The sequence below is a fragment of the Crocuta crocuta genome, unplaced genomic scaffold (genome assembly GCF_008692635.1).
Source record: "Crocuta crocuta isolate KB4526 unplaced genomic scaffold, BGI_CrCroc_1.0 scaffold159, whole genome shotgun sequence".
Lineage (NCBI taxonomy): Eukaryota > Metazoa > Chordata > Mammalia > Carnivora > Hyaenidae > Crocuta > Crocuta crocuta.
The window spans coordinates 2,272,253-2,286,134 of record NW_027533263.1 but is presented as its reverse complement, the minus strand read 5'-3'; the positions used below and the strand labels follow the sequence as shown (position 1 = coordinate 2,286,134).

The window sequence follows — 13,882 nt, the reverse complement described above, 5'->3', positions numbered from 1 at the left end:
GTAAAAAAAAAAAAAAAAATAATAATAATAATAGTAATAATAATTTAATGTTAGCTCTTTCATTCATCTGGAAATTAGTAGAAGGCATGAGGTATGCTATTAGAAGTTTTGTATGTTTGTGAAATTATCCGTAGGAAGAGAATTTATTTAACCTTATGGTCACAAATAAGAATATTGTAAACATGCAACCTCTACTAATAGCAATTGTGAATGTGATATGTAATCATAAGGATTGGCTTTGAAATTTTACAGTATACAGGCACCAATTATTAGTTTTTCTTTCCCTCTCTTCCTTCCTCCTTCCCTCCCTTCCTTCCTTTCTTTTTTTAGAGAGAGAGCACAAGCAGGGGAGAGGGGTAGAGGTGGGGGGTGGGAGAGAGAGAGAGAGAGAGAGAATATCTGTGCTCAGGCACACAGCCTGAGAGAGGCTCAGTCCCATGACCCTGAGATCATGACCTGAGCCTAAATCAAGAGTCAGATGCTCAACTGACTGAGCCACCCAAGTGGCACCGTTTGTTTTTGTTTTGTTTTGTTTTGTTTTTTTGGTTGGTTGCTTGATGGTTTGACAGTCTTGAAGAAAAGAATCTCTGGTCCCATCATTTTGACTCAGGTTCTTATTTATGTTACTCATGTGAGAGAAACCGGACTCTGGGGTGACTTTATGACAGAAATGAGTTTCTGGTCTTATTTTATGGTAAATGCTTCTCTTACAGGTTTGACCACCTTCAATAGTACTTCATTTGTAGAGGGGTACTTTTTGTTTTGAGTTGCTTTTGGGCGTCTGTGACAGTTTAACTTACTTTGTTTTTAAAACAGAATAGACGTGCAACTATGAAGGCATGCATTCTGTGACATACATGCTTTTATTTATACTGCAAATTTTTTTTTTAGTTTTTTTTAAATGTTTGTTTATTTTTGAGAGAGCATGAGCAGGGGAAGGGTAGAGAGAGGAGACACGGAATTTGAAGCAGGCTCCAGGCTCTGAGCTGTCAGCACAGAGCTGGACGCAGGGCTTGAACTCCCGAACAGCGAGATCATGACCTTAGCTCAAGTCGGCTGCTTACCTGACTGAGCCACCCAGAGGCCCTATACTGCTAATTTTAACTTCCAAGACAGACTGTAAATTTCTTTTGAAATGGACATAAAGTAATTTTGAGGATGATTAGAGTGTTCTAATACACCCAGTTAGGAATATTAAAAAGAATATTTAAAAAAAAAAAAGTATTTTGGTGAGAAAGTGACAGGGTTTATGTTTCTATTTGTAGTATATGTGTAATTAAATAATGTTTTCAAGCAAAGCAAATAGTTTACACAAAGGGGATAATTTTTTTTCTTTTATCTCCTTAGGATAGCAGTGAGATTCACTTCAAAGTGAAAATGACAACACATCTCAAGAAACTCAAAGAATCATACTGTCAAAGACAGGTATGTATGTTATGATATAAGATACAATGTTTTATATGTCATTAATTTTTCTTGTAAGGAAGATTGTCAAAAGAAAAAGTATCTTTCATTATTTTTATCATTATCAGATGAAGGAGAAAACTATACCTGTTTAATTGCCTTTTTCCCCATTGTGGCCCATTTCAAAATTAAAATTCATAAGGTTTGTGGAACTGTTTTGAAAAGTGACTCAGAGTTGTAAAGATATATGAATATTTCTATTTTAATGGCTTACCCTTGTATATGTAACAGTATAGGCAAGTAATTTTTGGTGATCACTGTGAAATTTCTTTGTTTTTAACAGGGGCTGTTTAGCCATATGTTAAACTTAAATAGTAGTATTATTGTCTTTATATATAGTACTACAGTACTATAATTCAGTAATGTAATTACTAAACATAATAATGTATAATGCTAAACATTCTATATTTTCAACATGAAAAAATTTTCTCTCTCTCTCTTTTTTTTTTTAAATGTTTTATTTATTTCTGAGAAAGAGAGAGAGAGACAGCATGAGCAGGGGATGGTCAGAGAGAGAGGGAGCCACAGAATCTGAAACAGGCTCCAGGCTCTGAGCTGGCTGGCAGCACAGAGCCCGATGCGAGGCTCCAACCCACCAACCGTGAGATCATGACCTGAGCTGAAGTCGGACGCTTAACCAATTGAGCCACCCAGGCGCCCCTTGAATTTTCTGAGCCTGGGTGACTCAGTTGGTTAAGCGACTTCAGCTCAGGTCATGATCTCACAGTTAATGAGTTTGAGCCCTGCGATGGGCTCTGTGTTGACAACTCAGCTTGGAGCCTGCTTTAGATTCTGTGTCTCCTCTCTCTGTCCTTCCCCTGCTCACACTCTGTCTCTCTCTCAAAAAATAAACATTAAACATTTTTTTTAAATCATGAAGGCTTATTAATTTATTAATTAATAAAAATACTTTGATCTTGGCCTTCATGAGCTCGATTATTAAATCAATTACTAATTCTTTAGCCTGCCTGGATTCAAATTCAGGCTCTACCACTGTCTGACTGTGGGATCTTAAGAAGTTATATGCCTTGTTTCTCCCTTAGTAGAATGGGAACATGGTAGTAGCTGCCTCATGAAGATGACCTACATAAAGCTGTTAACATGATGCTTAAAAATGCTCAGTGAATGTTAATCATTATTATTAATAAAATAGAAAATATAATTAGTATTTATAGGAGACAACTAAGATTTTAATAATTATATTACATGATATGAACTTAGGTACTATAGGTTTTAAGTTTAGAAGGTTTGCTTTTTATAGTTCAAATTTTTAACCAACAAAAATCAGTTTGTCAGAAGAAAAGAGATCACTTAGGTGTTAGGATAAGTAAAACAAATATTTCTATTTTCTTTTTAAATATTTTTTAATGTTTATTTATTTTGGAGAGGGGGGGGGACAGAGCATGAGTAGGGGAGGGGCAGAGAGAGGGGGAGACAAAGAATTCGAAGCAGGGTCCAGGCTCTGAGCTGTTGCCACAGAGCCTGATGTAGGGCTTGAACTCATGAATCTCAAGATCATGACCTGAGCTGAAGTCAGATGCTTAACCAACTGAGCCACCCAGGCGCCCCTTCTGTCTCTGTTTTTGATGTAGTTGTTAAACTCAGTAAAATCTAATTAATTGGGGGCTCAGCTGGTTCACATTTTAATAATATTGCTGGGAGCTAAAATGGACATGTTCACAGGCGAAAGATTAAGGGTACTATGCTTGGTCCTTAAAGAAATTGCCTTTTAATCCTCAAAACAGCTAGTCTTTTCACCCCATCTGTGGATGATGGAATTGGTTACTGAGGAAGAACAATGCAAAGTAAAGAGGTAAATCACAGTGCTAAGGTGAAAGCTGAACTTTGATCCAAGATTGAAGATGGTGGGTTGGGGGTTTAACTTACCTGTTTATGCTTCAGAGTATACTTTACAGTCTGTAGAAAATGTTTTTATACTTCAGAGAGGCTTGATAATTTTTTCTTGTATTTACTGATATACAAGGAACAGGAAACTTAATTTTTCTGAAGTATGTAACACCCAATAGAGATTGGAAAATATATAAAGTAAATATTTATTGAATCATTTTTCCATTTTGATGTTATAGATTGGTTTCTGTAGAAACTCTTTTGACCATAACAGAAGATAATGTTTTTTAAGAGATTCTATAATTAAAACAAGAATATTTTGTCCTTGTCAGTTATGTTTGTTATTTTATATAAGCCTAGAAAGAATTTTAAGATCAGACGAGTAAATTTGCAGGGTCTCCTATATTTATGTATATACTTCTTGGAAGATAGTTTTAATTTTTCTACTTTTGGACTAAAGAAATGATTTTTGATTTATACTTACTAGTGAAACATTTTTTTTAAATGAGTCATTTCTTCCCATTTAGCTATTTTTGTTGGATAGTTGGTTAGAAAAATATACTTTAATACATTTTTGATAGTTATAGTGCTGTTTAATCACAGGTTTACTGTAGCTTACTTGGCTACCTACTGTGCTTTACCAACTATCTGTGATTTAATCTGCTTAAAATTAATTTTGCTTGTATAGTTGGAAGCTAGTGAGAGTGCTCATCCAGTTTCTGATTTTATCTTTTATGTTAGCATACAGATTTTAGAGGAAATTCTATAGAATAGTGGTTAAGAGCACAGGTTTAGGAACAGATTGGACCTTAAATTGGTATCTGGCATGTATGCCCTTACCATGCCTTAGATTCCCTACCTATAAAGTGAATATAAAGTGATAATACATACCTTTCAGGATTGTTGTGATGAACATTTTGATTATATATATGAAATACTTGATATAGGGAGGGTTCAGCAAATAGGTGGTTCTTAATAAATGATAATTAGGATAGAACAGAAATGTGTAGCTTTATGTTCATTGTATTCTGTTGAAGCTCTGATGTTTGCTTTTTGTGCATCAAAGTTCCTACTATCTCTTTTAAGATTTGTGTGTATATATATAGATATATATGTGTTTTTTTTGTTTTTTTTTTGTTTTTTTTACCTTTTTAGGGAGTTCCAATGAATTCACTCAGGTTTCTCTTTGAAGGTCAGAGAATTGCTGATAATCACACTCCAAAAGAAGTGAGTATAATTTCTTCTGTAGGTGAAGATAAATATTAAATTTCTTTTCTTTTTCTTTTTTTTAAGCAGGCTCCATGCCCAGTGTAGAGCCCAGTGCAAGTCTTGAACTCAAAACCCTGAGATCAAGAGTCAGATGCTCAACTGATTAAATCACCCAGGTGTTCCCCCAAAATGTTAAATTCTGCATTGAATCATTGGTTCACTGGTATTAAACTATTCTTTCTTGAGTATTTTCTGATTTAAGTGGTATATCATTTGTCAGAGAAAAAGATAGTCTTTTGGGTTGAACTTCCCACATACTGCTTTAAAAACTGCTAATAAAGGGCACCTGGGTGACTCAGTCAGTTCAGTGTCCAGCTTTTTTGGCTCAGGTCATGATCTCGTGGTTCATGGGTTCAAGCCCTGCGTCAGGCTCTGTGCTGACAGCTTAGAGCCTGGAGCCTGCTTCGGATTCTGTGTCTCCCTCTGCCTCTACCCCTCCCTCACTCGCTCTCCTTCTCTCTCTCAAAAATAAATAAAACATTAAAAACATTTTTTTAAAAAGTGGCAATAAAAAGAGAGGTAGAGGGGCACCTGGGTGGCTTAGTTGGTACAGCATGCAGGGTTCGAGCTCTACATTGAGTATAGAGATTACTTAAAAACAAAATCTTAAAAAAAAAAAAAAAGAGAGAGAGAGAGATGAGGGGTGTCTGGGTGACCCAGTCAGCTAAGTGTCCCAAGTCTTGATCAGCTCAGGTCATGATCTCCTGGTTTGCCAGTTTGAGCCTCACATCGAGCTCTACACTGACAGTGTGGGGCCTTCTTGGGAGTCTCTCTCTCCCCGCCCCTTCCTCATACCTGCATGCTCTCTCACTCTCAAAATAAATAAATTTAAATGTTTAGAAAAAAAGGTAGAAAGTGGTAATTGAGTACTGAAATTATCATAAGGCACATACATTTTTTTGAAAAGGAATAGGTGTTCCACAAATTTGGTAGATTTCTAGTACACTTTCATGGAGCTGGTGACCTTAATGGTTCAATTTTGATCTTTGACCCATTTTGAGAACTTAATACAGAAGCTGAGTGTATATTAATATATTTGGCTCTGTCATCTTGATTTATGTTTTTAATGCTTCTGTGTATTCTTTAAATTGTTTCTTTGTATGGACTCTTCTTTTTTATATATCCCCCGTCACCTGAGAGGCATCTGAAAGTAGTAAAGTGTGAGAGTGATTGTGAGTGTGCACATCCATTTATACTTATACAGATTTCCCCCTTCAAATACAAAATAACATTTCTGATATTTCTGATTATGGGAACAATGTATGGTTATTATTAATTTTTTTATTTTTAATTTTAGAGCTCAAGCAGGGTAGAGGAGTAGAGGGAGAAGGTGGGGAGAGGGAAAGAGAATCTCAGGCAGGCTCCATGCTCATCGTGGAGTTTGATGTGGGGCTGGATCCCACAGCCCTGAGATAATGACCTGAACTGAAATCAACAGTTGGATGCTGAACTGACTAAGCCACCTAGATGTCCATATTAATTTTTTATTTTAAAAGCATTTCAAATTTTAAGTTGTTATAAGACTAGTATGATATTCTCTTGTATAGCCTTGTTAGATTTACCAGTTACTAATATTATTCTGTATTTGCTTGATCACTTTCTCTATATTACATTTATCATTGATGGATTATTTGAGATTAATTTGTAGATATCATGACCCTTTACTCCTGAATATTTTGGTGTTATCTCCTAAGAGCCACAGTTAAATGATCAGATATAAGAGATTTGACATTGATACAGTACTGTTATTGAATGTGCAGTCAGAATAGTCAGATTTTGCCATTTATCCCACTGAAGTCCTTTATAGCCTTTTTAAAAAAAACTTGACCTGGGATCCCTTCTAGGATTAGTGTATTCTAACTAGTTATTACCCTCTTCAGCTTGCTTTTATCTGGAACAGTTACTCAGTTGACATTTTTATTTAATTAGTTGATTAATTAATCAATTTATTTTAAAAAGTTTATTGTCATATTGGTTTCCATACAACACCCAGTGCTCATCCCAACAAGTGCCCTCCTCAATTCCCATCACGCACTTTCCCCTCTCCCCCACGCCCCCATCAACTTTCAGTTTGTTCTCAGTATTTAAGAGTCTCTTATGATTTGCTTCCCTCCCTCTCTGTAACTTCCCCCCCCCTTTCCCCTCCCCCATGGTCTTCTGTTAGGTTTCTCAAGATCCAAATACGAATGAAAACATATGGTATCTGGGGCGCCCGGGTGGCTTAGTCGGTTAAGCGTCCGGCTTTCACTCAGGTCATGATCTCGCGGTTCGTGGGTTCGAGCCCCGCATCGGGCTCTGTGCTGACTGCCAGCTCAGAGCCTGGAGCCTCTTTCAGAGTCTATGACTCCCTCTCTCTCTGACCCTCCCCTGCTCATGTTGTCTCTCTCTCTCTCTCTCCTAGAAATAAATTAAAAAAAAAAAACATTAAAAAAAATTAAAAAAAAAAAAAAAACATATGGTATCTGTCTTTTCTCTGACTGACTCACTTCACTTAGGAAATACCCTCCAGTTCCATCCACATTGCTTCATATGGCCAAATTTCATTCTTTCTCATGGCCAAGTAGTATTTCATTGTGTGTATATATATACACACATCACATCTTCTTTATCCATTTGTCAGTTGATGGACATTTAAGCTCTTTCCATAATTTGGTTATTGTTGAAAGTGCTGCTATGAACATTGGGGTACATGTGCCCCTATGCATCAGCACTCCTGTATCCCTTGGGTAAATTCCTAGCAGTGCTATTGCTGGGTCATAGGGGAGTTCTATTTTTAATTTTTTTGAGGAACCTCCACACTGTTTTCCCAGAGAGGCTGCACCAGTTTACATTCCCACCAATTGTGTGGGAGGGTGCCTGTTTCTCTACATCCTCACCAGCATCTAGAGTCCTCTGATTTGCTCATTTTAGTCACTCTGATTGGCGTGAGGTAGTATCTCAGTGTGGCTTTGATTTGTATTTCCCTGATGATGAGTGACGTTGAGCATTGTTTCATGTGTCTGTTGGCCATCTGGATGTCTTCTTTGGAAAAGTGTGTATTCATGTCTTCTGCCCATTTCTTCACTGGGTTATTTGTTTTTCAGGTGTGGAGTTTGGCGAGTTCTTTATGGATTTTGGATACTTTGGCCCTTTATCTGATATGTCATTTGCAACTATCTTTTCCCATTTTGTTAGTTGCCTTTTAGTTTTGTTGATTGTTTCCTTTGCTGTGCAGAAGCTTTTTATCTTGATGAGGTCCTGATAGTTCATTTTTGCTTTTAATTCCCTTGCCTTTAGAGATGTGTCCAGGAAGGAATTGCTGCGGCCAAGGTCAAAGAGGTTGTTTTCTGTTTCTCTTCGAGGGTTTTGATGGTTTCCTGTCTCACATTCAGGTCTTTCATCCATTTTGAGTTTATTTTTGTGTATGGTTTAAGAAAGTGGTCTAGTTTCATCTGTATGTTGCTGTCTAGTTCTCCCAGCACCATTTGTTAAAGAGACTGTCTTTTTTCCATTGGATACTCTTTCCTGCTTTATCAAAGATTAGTTGGCCATACATTGGTGGGTATAATTCTGGGTTCTGTATTCCATTGGTCTTTGTTATTTATTTATTAAAACAATTTTTTAATGTTTATTTTCAAGAGACAGAGTGTGGGCGGGGGAGGGGCAGAGAGAGAGGGAGACACAGAATCTGAAGCAGGCTCCAGGCTCTGAGCTGTCAGCACAGAGCCCAAAGCGGGGCTTGAACGCATGATCTGTGAGATCATGACCTGAGCTGAAGTCAGATGCTTAACTGACCGAGCCACCCAGGAACCCCTCAGATGGACATTTTTTAAAGATTTCAAGCCATGTTTCAATTTTGGTTTGTTTCCTTATGATTAGATGCAGTTTTGCATTTTTGGTAGGAGTAACACAGAGTAAAGCTATTATGTACTTCCAAGTGTATCAGTCACATCAGGAGGTACATTATGTGCATTTGTCCTGTTATGGTAACATTAACTTCGGTCAACTTCAGTTAAGGTGCAGCTGCCATGTATGTTCATTGTAAAGTTATCACTTTCCTTCTTTTTTTGGGGTATTTTTTAAATTTAAGTTTTTCTTGAAAGAGCACGAGCAGGGGCGAGGGGCAGAGGTAGAAAGAATCTTAAGCAGGCTCCATGCTCTGTGAAGAGCCCAGTGTGAGGCTCAATCCTACAACCCTGGGATCATGACTTGAGCTGAAAACAAGAGTCAGACACCCAACCAACTGAGCCACCCATGTGCTCCTACCGTTTTCCTTTTAATTAATTAGTACTTTGTGAGGAAACTCTGAGAACATTCTTTAGCTATTGGCCAGTGGCAGCCCCTTCAAATTGGTGTCTGTATTCTTTTTGACATTCCCATCTTTTTCCAAGTTATTATTTTGAAATGATTTTCATCTTACAGAAAACTTGCAAGAGTAGTACTAAAAATTATACTTGCTTCCACCTAGATTGGCTTTTTTTTTTTTTTAACGTTTTGCTACCTTTACTTATTTCCCTCTGCCCACATATATGTGTGTATATTTATTACCAGAACCATGTGGGAGTTAGGTTGCATACACCATGGTCATTTACTACTTAATATTTTAGGATGTAGTTCTTAAGAACAAGTATACTCCTTTACATAACCACAGTACTCTTAATCAAATTCAGGATACTTACCACTGTTAGAATATTTTACAACCTAATTTTGTCATTTGTCCCAATTATGTCTTCTATAACAAATTTCCTCCTCTATCACAGGATCCAGTTCAGTATCAAGATATTTTATTTAGATGTCTCTTTAATCATCTTTAATTTGGAACAATTCCTCAATCTTTGTCTTTCATGATATTTACATTATTAAAAAATACAGTTATTTTCTGTAAAGTCCTTCAATTTGGACTGGTCTGTTTCCTCATGACTAGATTTAGGTTATGTATTTTGGGCTGGAATTCTACCTAAATGGTGATGTGTCTTTCTTAGGGTATAACATTTGGAATACATGAAGTCCCTTATTGATAATGTTTATTTTTATCACTGAGTTTTAACTGTTTTCTTTACAATGTAGTTGTTACTTTTCCTGTTGTAATTTGTGGGGACATACTATGAAACTATGTAAATAACTTTGTCATCAAACTTTTCCCTTGTTTAACATCCACCCACTTTGAGTTTGTCCGCCCTTCCTTCCTTCCTTCGTTCCTTCGTTCCTTTCCTTCCTTCTTTTCTTTTTCTCTTCCTTTCCTTTTCCTTCTTTGTTCGTAATCTTTACACCTAATGTGGGGCTCAAACTCACGGTCCTACGATTGAGTCTCATGCTCCACTGACTAAGCCAGCCAGGTGCCTCTTGAGTACTTTCTTAATGTCTGGCACAGTAAGATATTCCAAACTCATCTTGTATTTTCCCTGTCCTAATTTGACATAATCTCTGCAACACAGTAGATACTACATTTTAGTGGCCCATTCCTATTATTAAAAGATTATCTTTTCAGAAGCATAATGGACCAGAGTGAGACAATGTATATTTAGGGAGTAAGTTCCTTGTACTGTTGTTCATTCTTGTCTACTAATGTACTTCTTGAGGCTGATTGCTTCATATTTTCCATGGATGAAAGTTATTTGCTGATTTCCTGACTTAAAGGCGTTTCAGTTTTAATAGCATCTTTTCTTTTTAATTTTTGTTTATTTTTGAGAGAGAGAGCGAGCAAGTGAGCAGGGGAAGGGTAGAGAGAGAGGGAGACACAGAATCTGAAGCAGGCTCCAGGCTCTGAGCTGTCAGCACAGAGCCTGATGCGGGGCTTGAACCCATAAACTGTGAGATCGTGACCTGAGCTGAAGTTGGAGGCTTAACCAGCTGAACCACCCAGGTGCCCTGGCATCTTTAATGAGTATTTTAATATTCATGTATAGACCACAACCAAGATATCTATAACACTAGAGCCAACCTAAATCACTTAAGAAGTCCTAAATCCATGTTTATTTTTTTAAAGTTTATTTATTTATTTTGAGAGAGAGAGTTGGGGAGGGGCAGAGAGAATCACAAGCAGGCTCTGCTCTGTCAGCACAGAGCCTTATGCAGAGCTCGAAATGAAGAACTGTAAGAACATGACCTGAGCCAAAATCAAGAGACAGACACTCAACCAACTGAGCCTTCCAAGTGCTCCTATGTCTGTTTTATTTTTAGATTTCTTAGAGTATTTTTTCATATTTTGTAATTCTGTACCAAAAACTGTCACCTATAACTTTTCTCATTAGCGATTATTGATCTTATACTTTCCTTTATTTTTCATTTGCTTTTGTGATCCACTGTAGTTTCGTGGAAACGATGCTAGTTTTTGTTTTCAGCGTACCTGTTACAGTGCTTCTGAACCCTGACTGCACAACAGAATAATAGATTCATGGTCCTTTACCCTCACTGAGGGTCATACCTGGGTTTCTTTATGTACTCTTTATGTACTCTGCCCCCTATGTACTCTTTTTTTTTTTTTTTTAATAAAGAATACTCATAGTTAAAAATAAAAGTAATAAAACAAACTACCAAAATATATAAAGTGGAAAGTAAATATATACTCTGAATATCTCTACATTCCCATTTCTCAGAGGCAACCATTGTTAATAATGTCTTTAAGAGAAAATTCCAGAATATTTCAGTGGTTATAAACACATTAAAAAGAAAGCAACAACAACCACACAATAATTGCCTCTACTTTGCTTATTAGTGTTCTGTAAAAGACATTTTGAAGGATCCCCCCCTTTTTTTCCCTTAAGAATTGAGAAGGGCTAGGTTGACATCTAGCTTATAAAATTATAAACCTTGAGTTATTGAATAAGAGTAGATGTATAGGTAACGTTTCTACATTGAGAGTGGTCACTACCAAAAACTAACAGTTACATGCTAGAAGGAATTATAGATGACAAAGCAGACCACTTAGAAATGAGTCCTTAGGCAGTATTTTTCTAACTAAAACACATATATTTCAAAATGAAGTAAGGTTTTTTTGAAATAAAAGCGATCCTATAAGGTAATTATATCCAGAAGAAAAATGATTTTTTAGAAAATATACTATCAAACTGTTTGTTGAATACGTGTTTCATTAGATTTGACACTGTTTTTGAGGTAGTTTTAAAAAACATACTTTATATGCTTAGTAAATTATATGCTGAGGTTAGAAGGGTCAGAAGAATGACTTCATAGAGTCAGGAGAACAGACATACCTCTATGTTCTTCATATTAAAAGGAAACCCAGATTCGGGGCGCCTGGGTGGCTTAGTTGGTTAAGTGTCTGACTTTGGCTCAGGTCATGATCTCATGATTTGTGTGTTTGAACCCTGTGTCAGGCTCAGAGCCTGGAGCCTGCTTCAGATTTTGTCTCCCTCTCTCTCTCTCCCTCTCCCGCTCGTGCTCTGCTTTTCTCCCTCTCTCAAAAATGAATAAACATTAAAAATTTTTTTTAAAATATAAAGGAAACCCAGATTCTTAAAACAGGATAACTGTGGATCACTTCAGCATTTTTTTGCACTTTATTTAAAAAAATTTTTTTTTAACATTTATTTATTATTGAGAGACAGAGAGAGACAGTGCATGAGCATAGCAGGGGCAGAGAGAGGAGGAGACACAGAATCTGAAGCAGGCTCCAGACTCTGAGCTGTCAGCACAGAGCTAGATGCAGAGCTCAAACTCACAGACAAAGAGATCATGACCTGAGCCGAAGTCAAGACACTTAACTAACTGAGCCACCCAGGTGCCCCAGTTTTTTGCACTTTAAAACAGTGGCCACATAATGCAGCCAATTAAAAAATAGTGCTTTTGTATTCTAACATATTTTTCCCCCTCTTTTACAGCTGGGAATGGAGGAAGAAGATGTGATTGAAGTTTATCAGGAACAAACAGGGGGTCATTCAACGATTTAGATATTCTTTCTATTTTTTTTCTTTACCCTCAATCCTTTTTTATTTTTAAAAATAGTTCTTTTGTAATGTGGTGTTCAAAATGGAAATGAAAACTGGCACCCCATCTCTTTAAAACATCTGGTAATTTGAATTCTAGTGCCCATTATTCATTATCATTTGTATTCATTGTGCTGATTTTTGGTGATCAAACCTCAGCCCCCTTCATATTGCCCTCTCCTTTTTAAAAATTATATGTGTGCACAGAGAGGCCACCACCTTTTCCAGGACTGTGCATTTTCAGGCTTGTGATAAATAAGATCGACCAATGCGAGTGTTCATAATGACTTTCCAATTGGCCCTGAAGTTCTAGTATGTGATTGCTTCACTCCTGGACTATGACTTTCAGTGGGAGATGGAAGTTTTTCAGAGAACTGAACTGTGGAAAAATGACTTTTCCTTAACTTGAAGCTTCTTTTAAAATTTGAGGGTCTGGACCAAAAGAAGAGAAATATCAGGCTGGAGTCAAGATACAGAGATCGTGAGAGTAACGACTAACTCCAAAGATGGCTTCACTGAAGAGAAAGCATTTTAAGATAAAAGAAAAGTCTTGTCAGAAGATCCCAGAAAAGTTCTAATTTTCATTAGCAGTTAATAAAGTTATTCATGCAGAAGTGTATTCAACAGAACACTGCTCTTTTTGATTTTAATTGTACTTTTTGGCCTGGGATATGGGTTTTAAATGGACATTGTCTGTACCAGCTTCATTAAAATAAACAAAATATTTGTAAAAACCGTACTAATGTTCATTTTATTTTTAATTGTATAGAAAGAAAAAATGCCTAAAACATAAGGTCTTTTTTGCATAATACTGGAAATTATTGTTTGTACATGGTACAAATAAATTTTTCAGTACTGTACAGTGATGATCATGACTGAAGCACTGAAAGCTGCTGAAGTGCCTTTGAATTAAGGATTTAATTAAGGCCACCTTACCTTCTTAAATACTCAGTGTTCTGTTTTTTTTTTTGTTTTTTGTTTTTAACTTGGTATCCTTGTATGGTGCATATATATGATATAGTTACCCAATCATGTTGAATAAATGGGCATGCCAAAAATTCTTAATTGATTTAAATTGATAATTTTAAGTTTTTCTTTTAACAATTTACAAAATGTTCTCTGCTTAAAGTTTGGTATAGTTTGTTTATATTTTCCTTTTATTCCTTTATAGATCTTAAATATTTAAACTCTGTAAAAGTACCAAATTAGTTGCTATTAGAGAGCTTAACCTTTTAACTCTAAGGAATCACAGAATTTAGTATATGTATGCATATACATAATCTAATTTCATGTTATCCTAGATAAAATGTCATCCAAGTACTTTAGAAAAGCAGGTAAAGCCTATCTTTAATACATTTTATAAATCATTACAGCTTAAA

At 36.3% G+C, this 13,882-nt stretch overlaps 1 protein-coding gene across 1 annotated transcript in view; it reads left to right on the top strand.

The window, feature by feature from the left end:
* The window catches only part of SUMO1 (small ubiquitin like modifier 1), a 29,550-nt gene extending 16,308 nt beyond the window's left edge, over positions 1-13,242 (top strand). Inside the window, exons 3-5 of the mRNA XM_077747634.1 lie at positions 1,348-1,425; positions 4,468-4,539; positions 12,399-13,242. Of these exons, the coding sequence (XP_077603760.1) occupies positions 1,348-1,425; positions 4,468-4,539; positions 12,399-12,467 (219 nt within the window). The 3' untranslated portion in view covers positions 12,468-13,242. The remainder of the gene's footprint in view (positions 1-1,347; positions 1,426-4,467; positions 4,540-12,398) is intronic.
* The last annotated feature ends 640 nt before the right edge of the window (positions 13,243-13,882 follow it).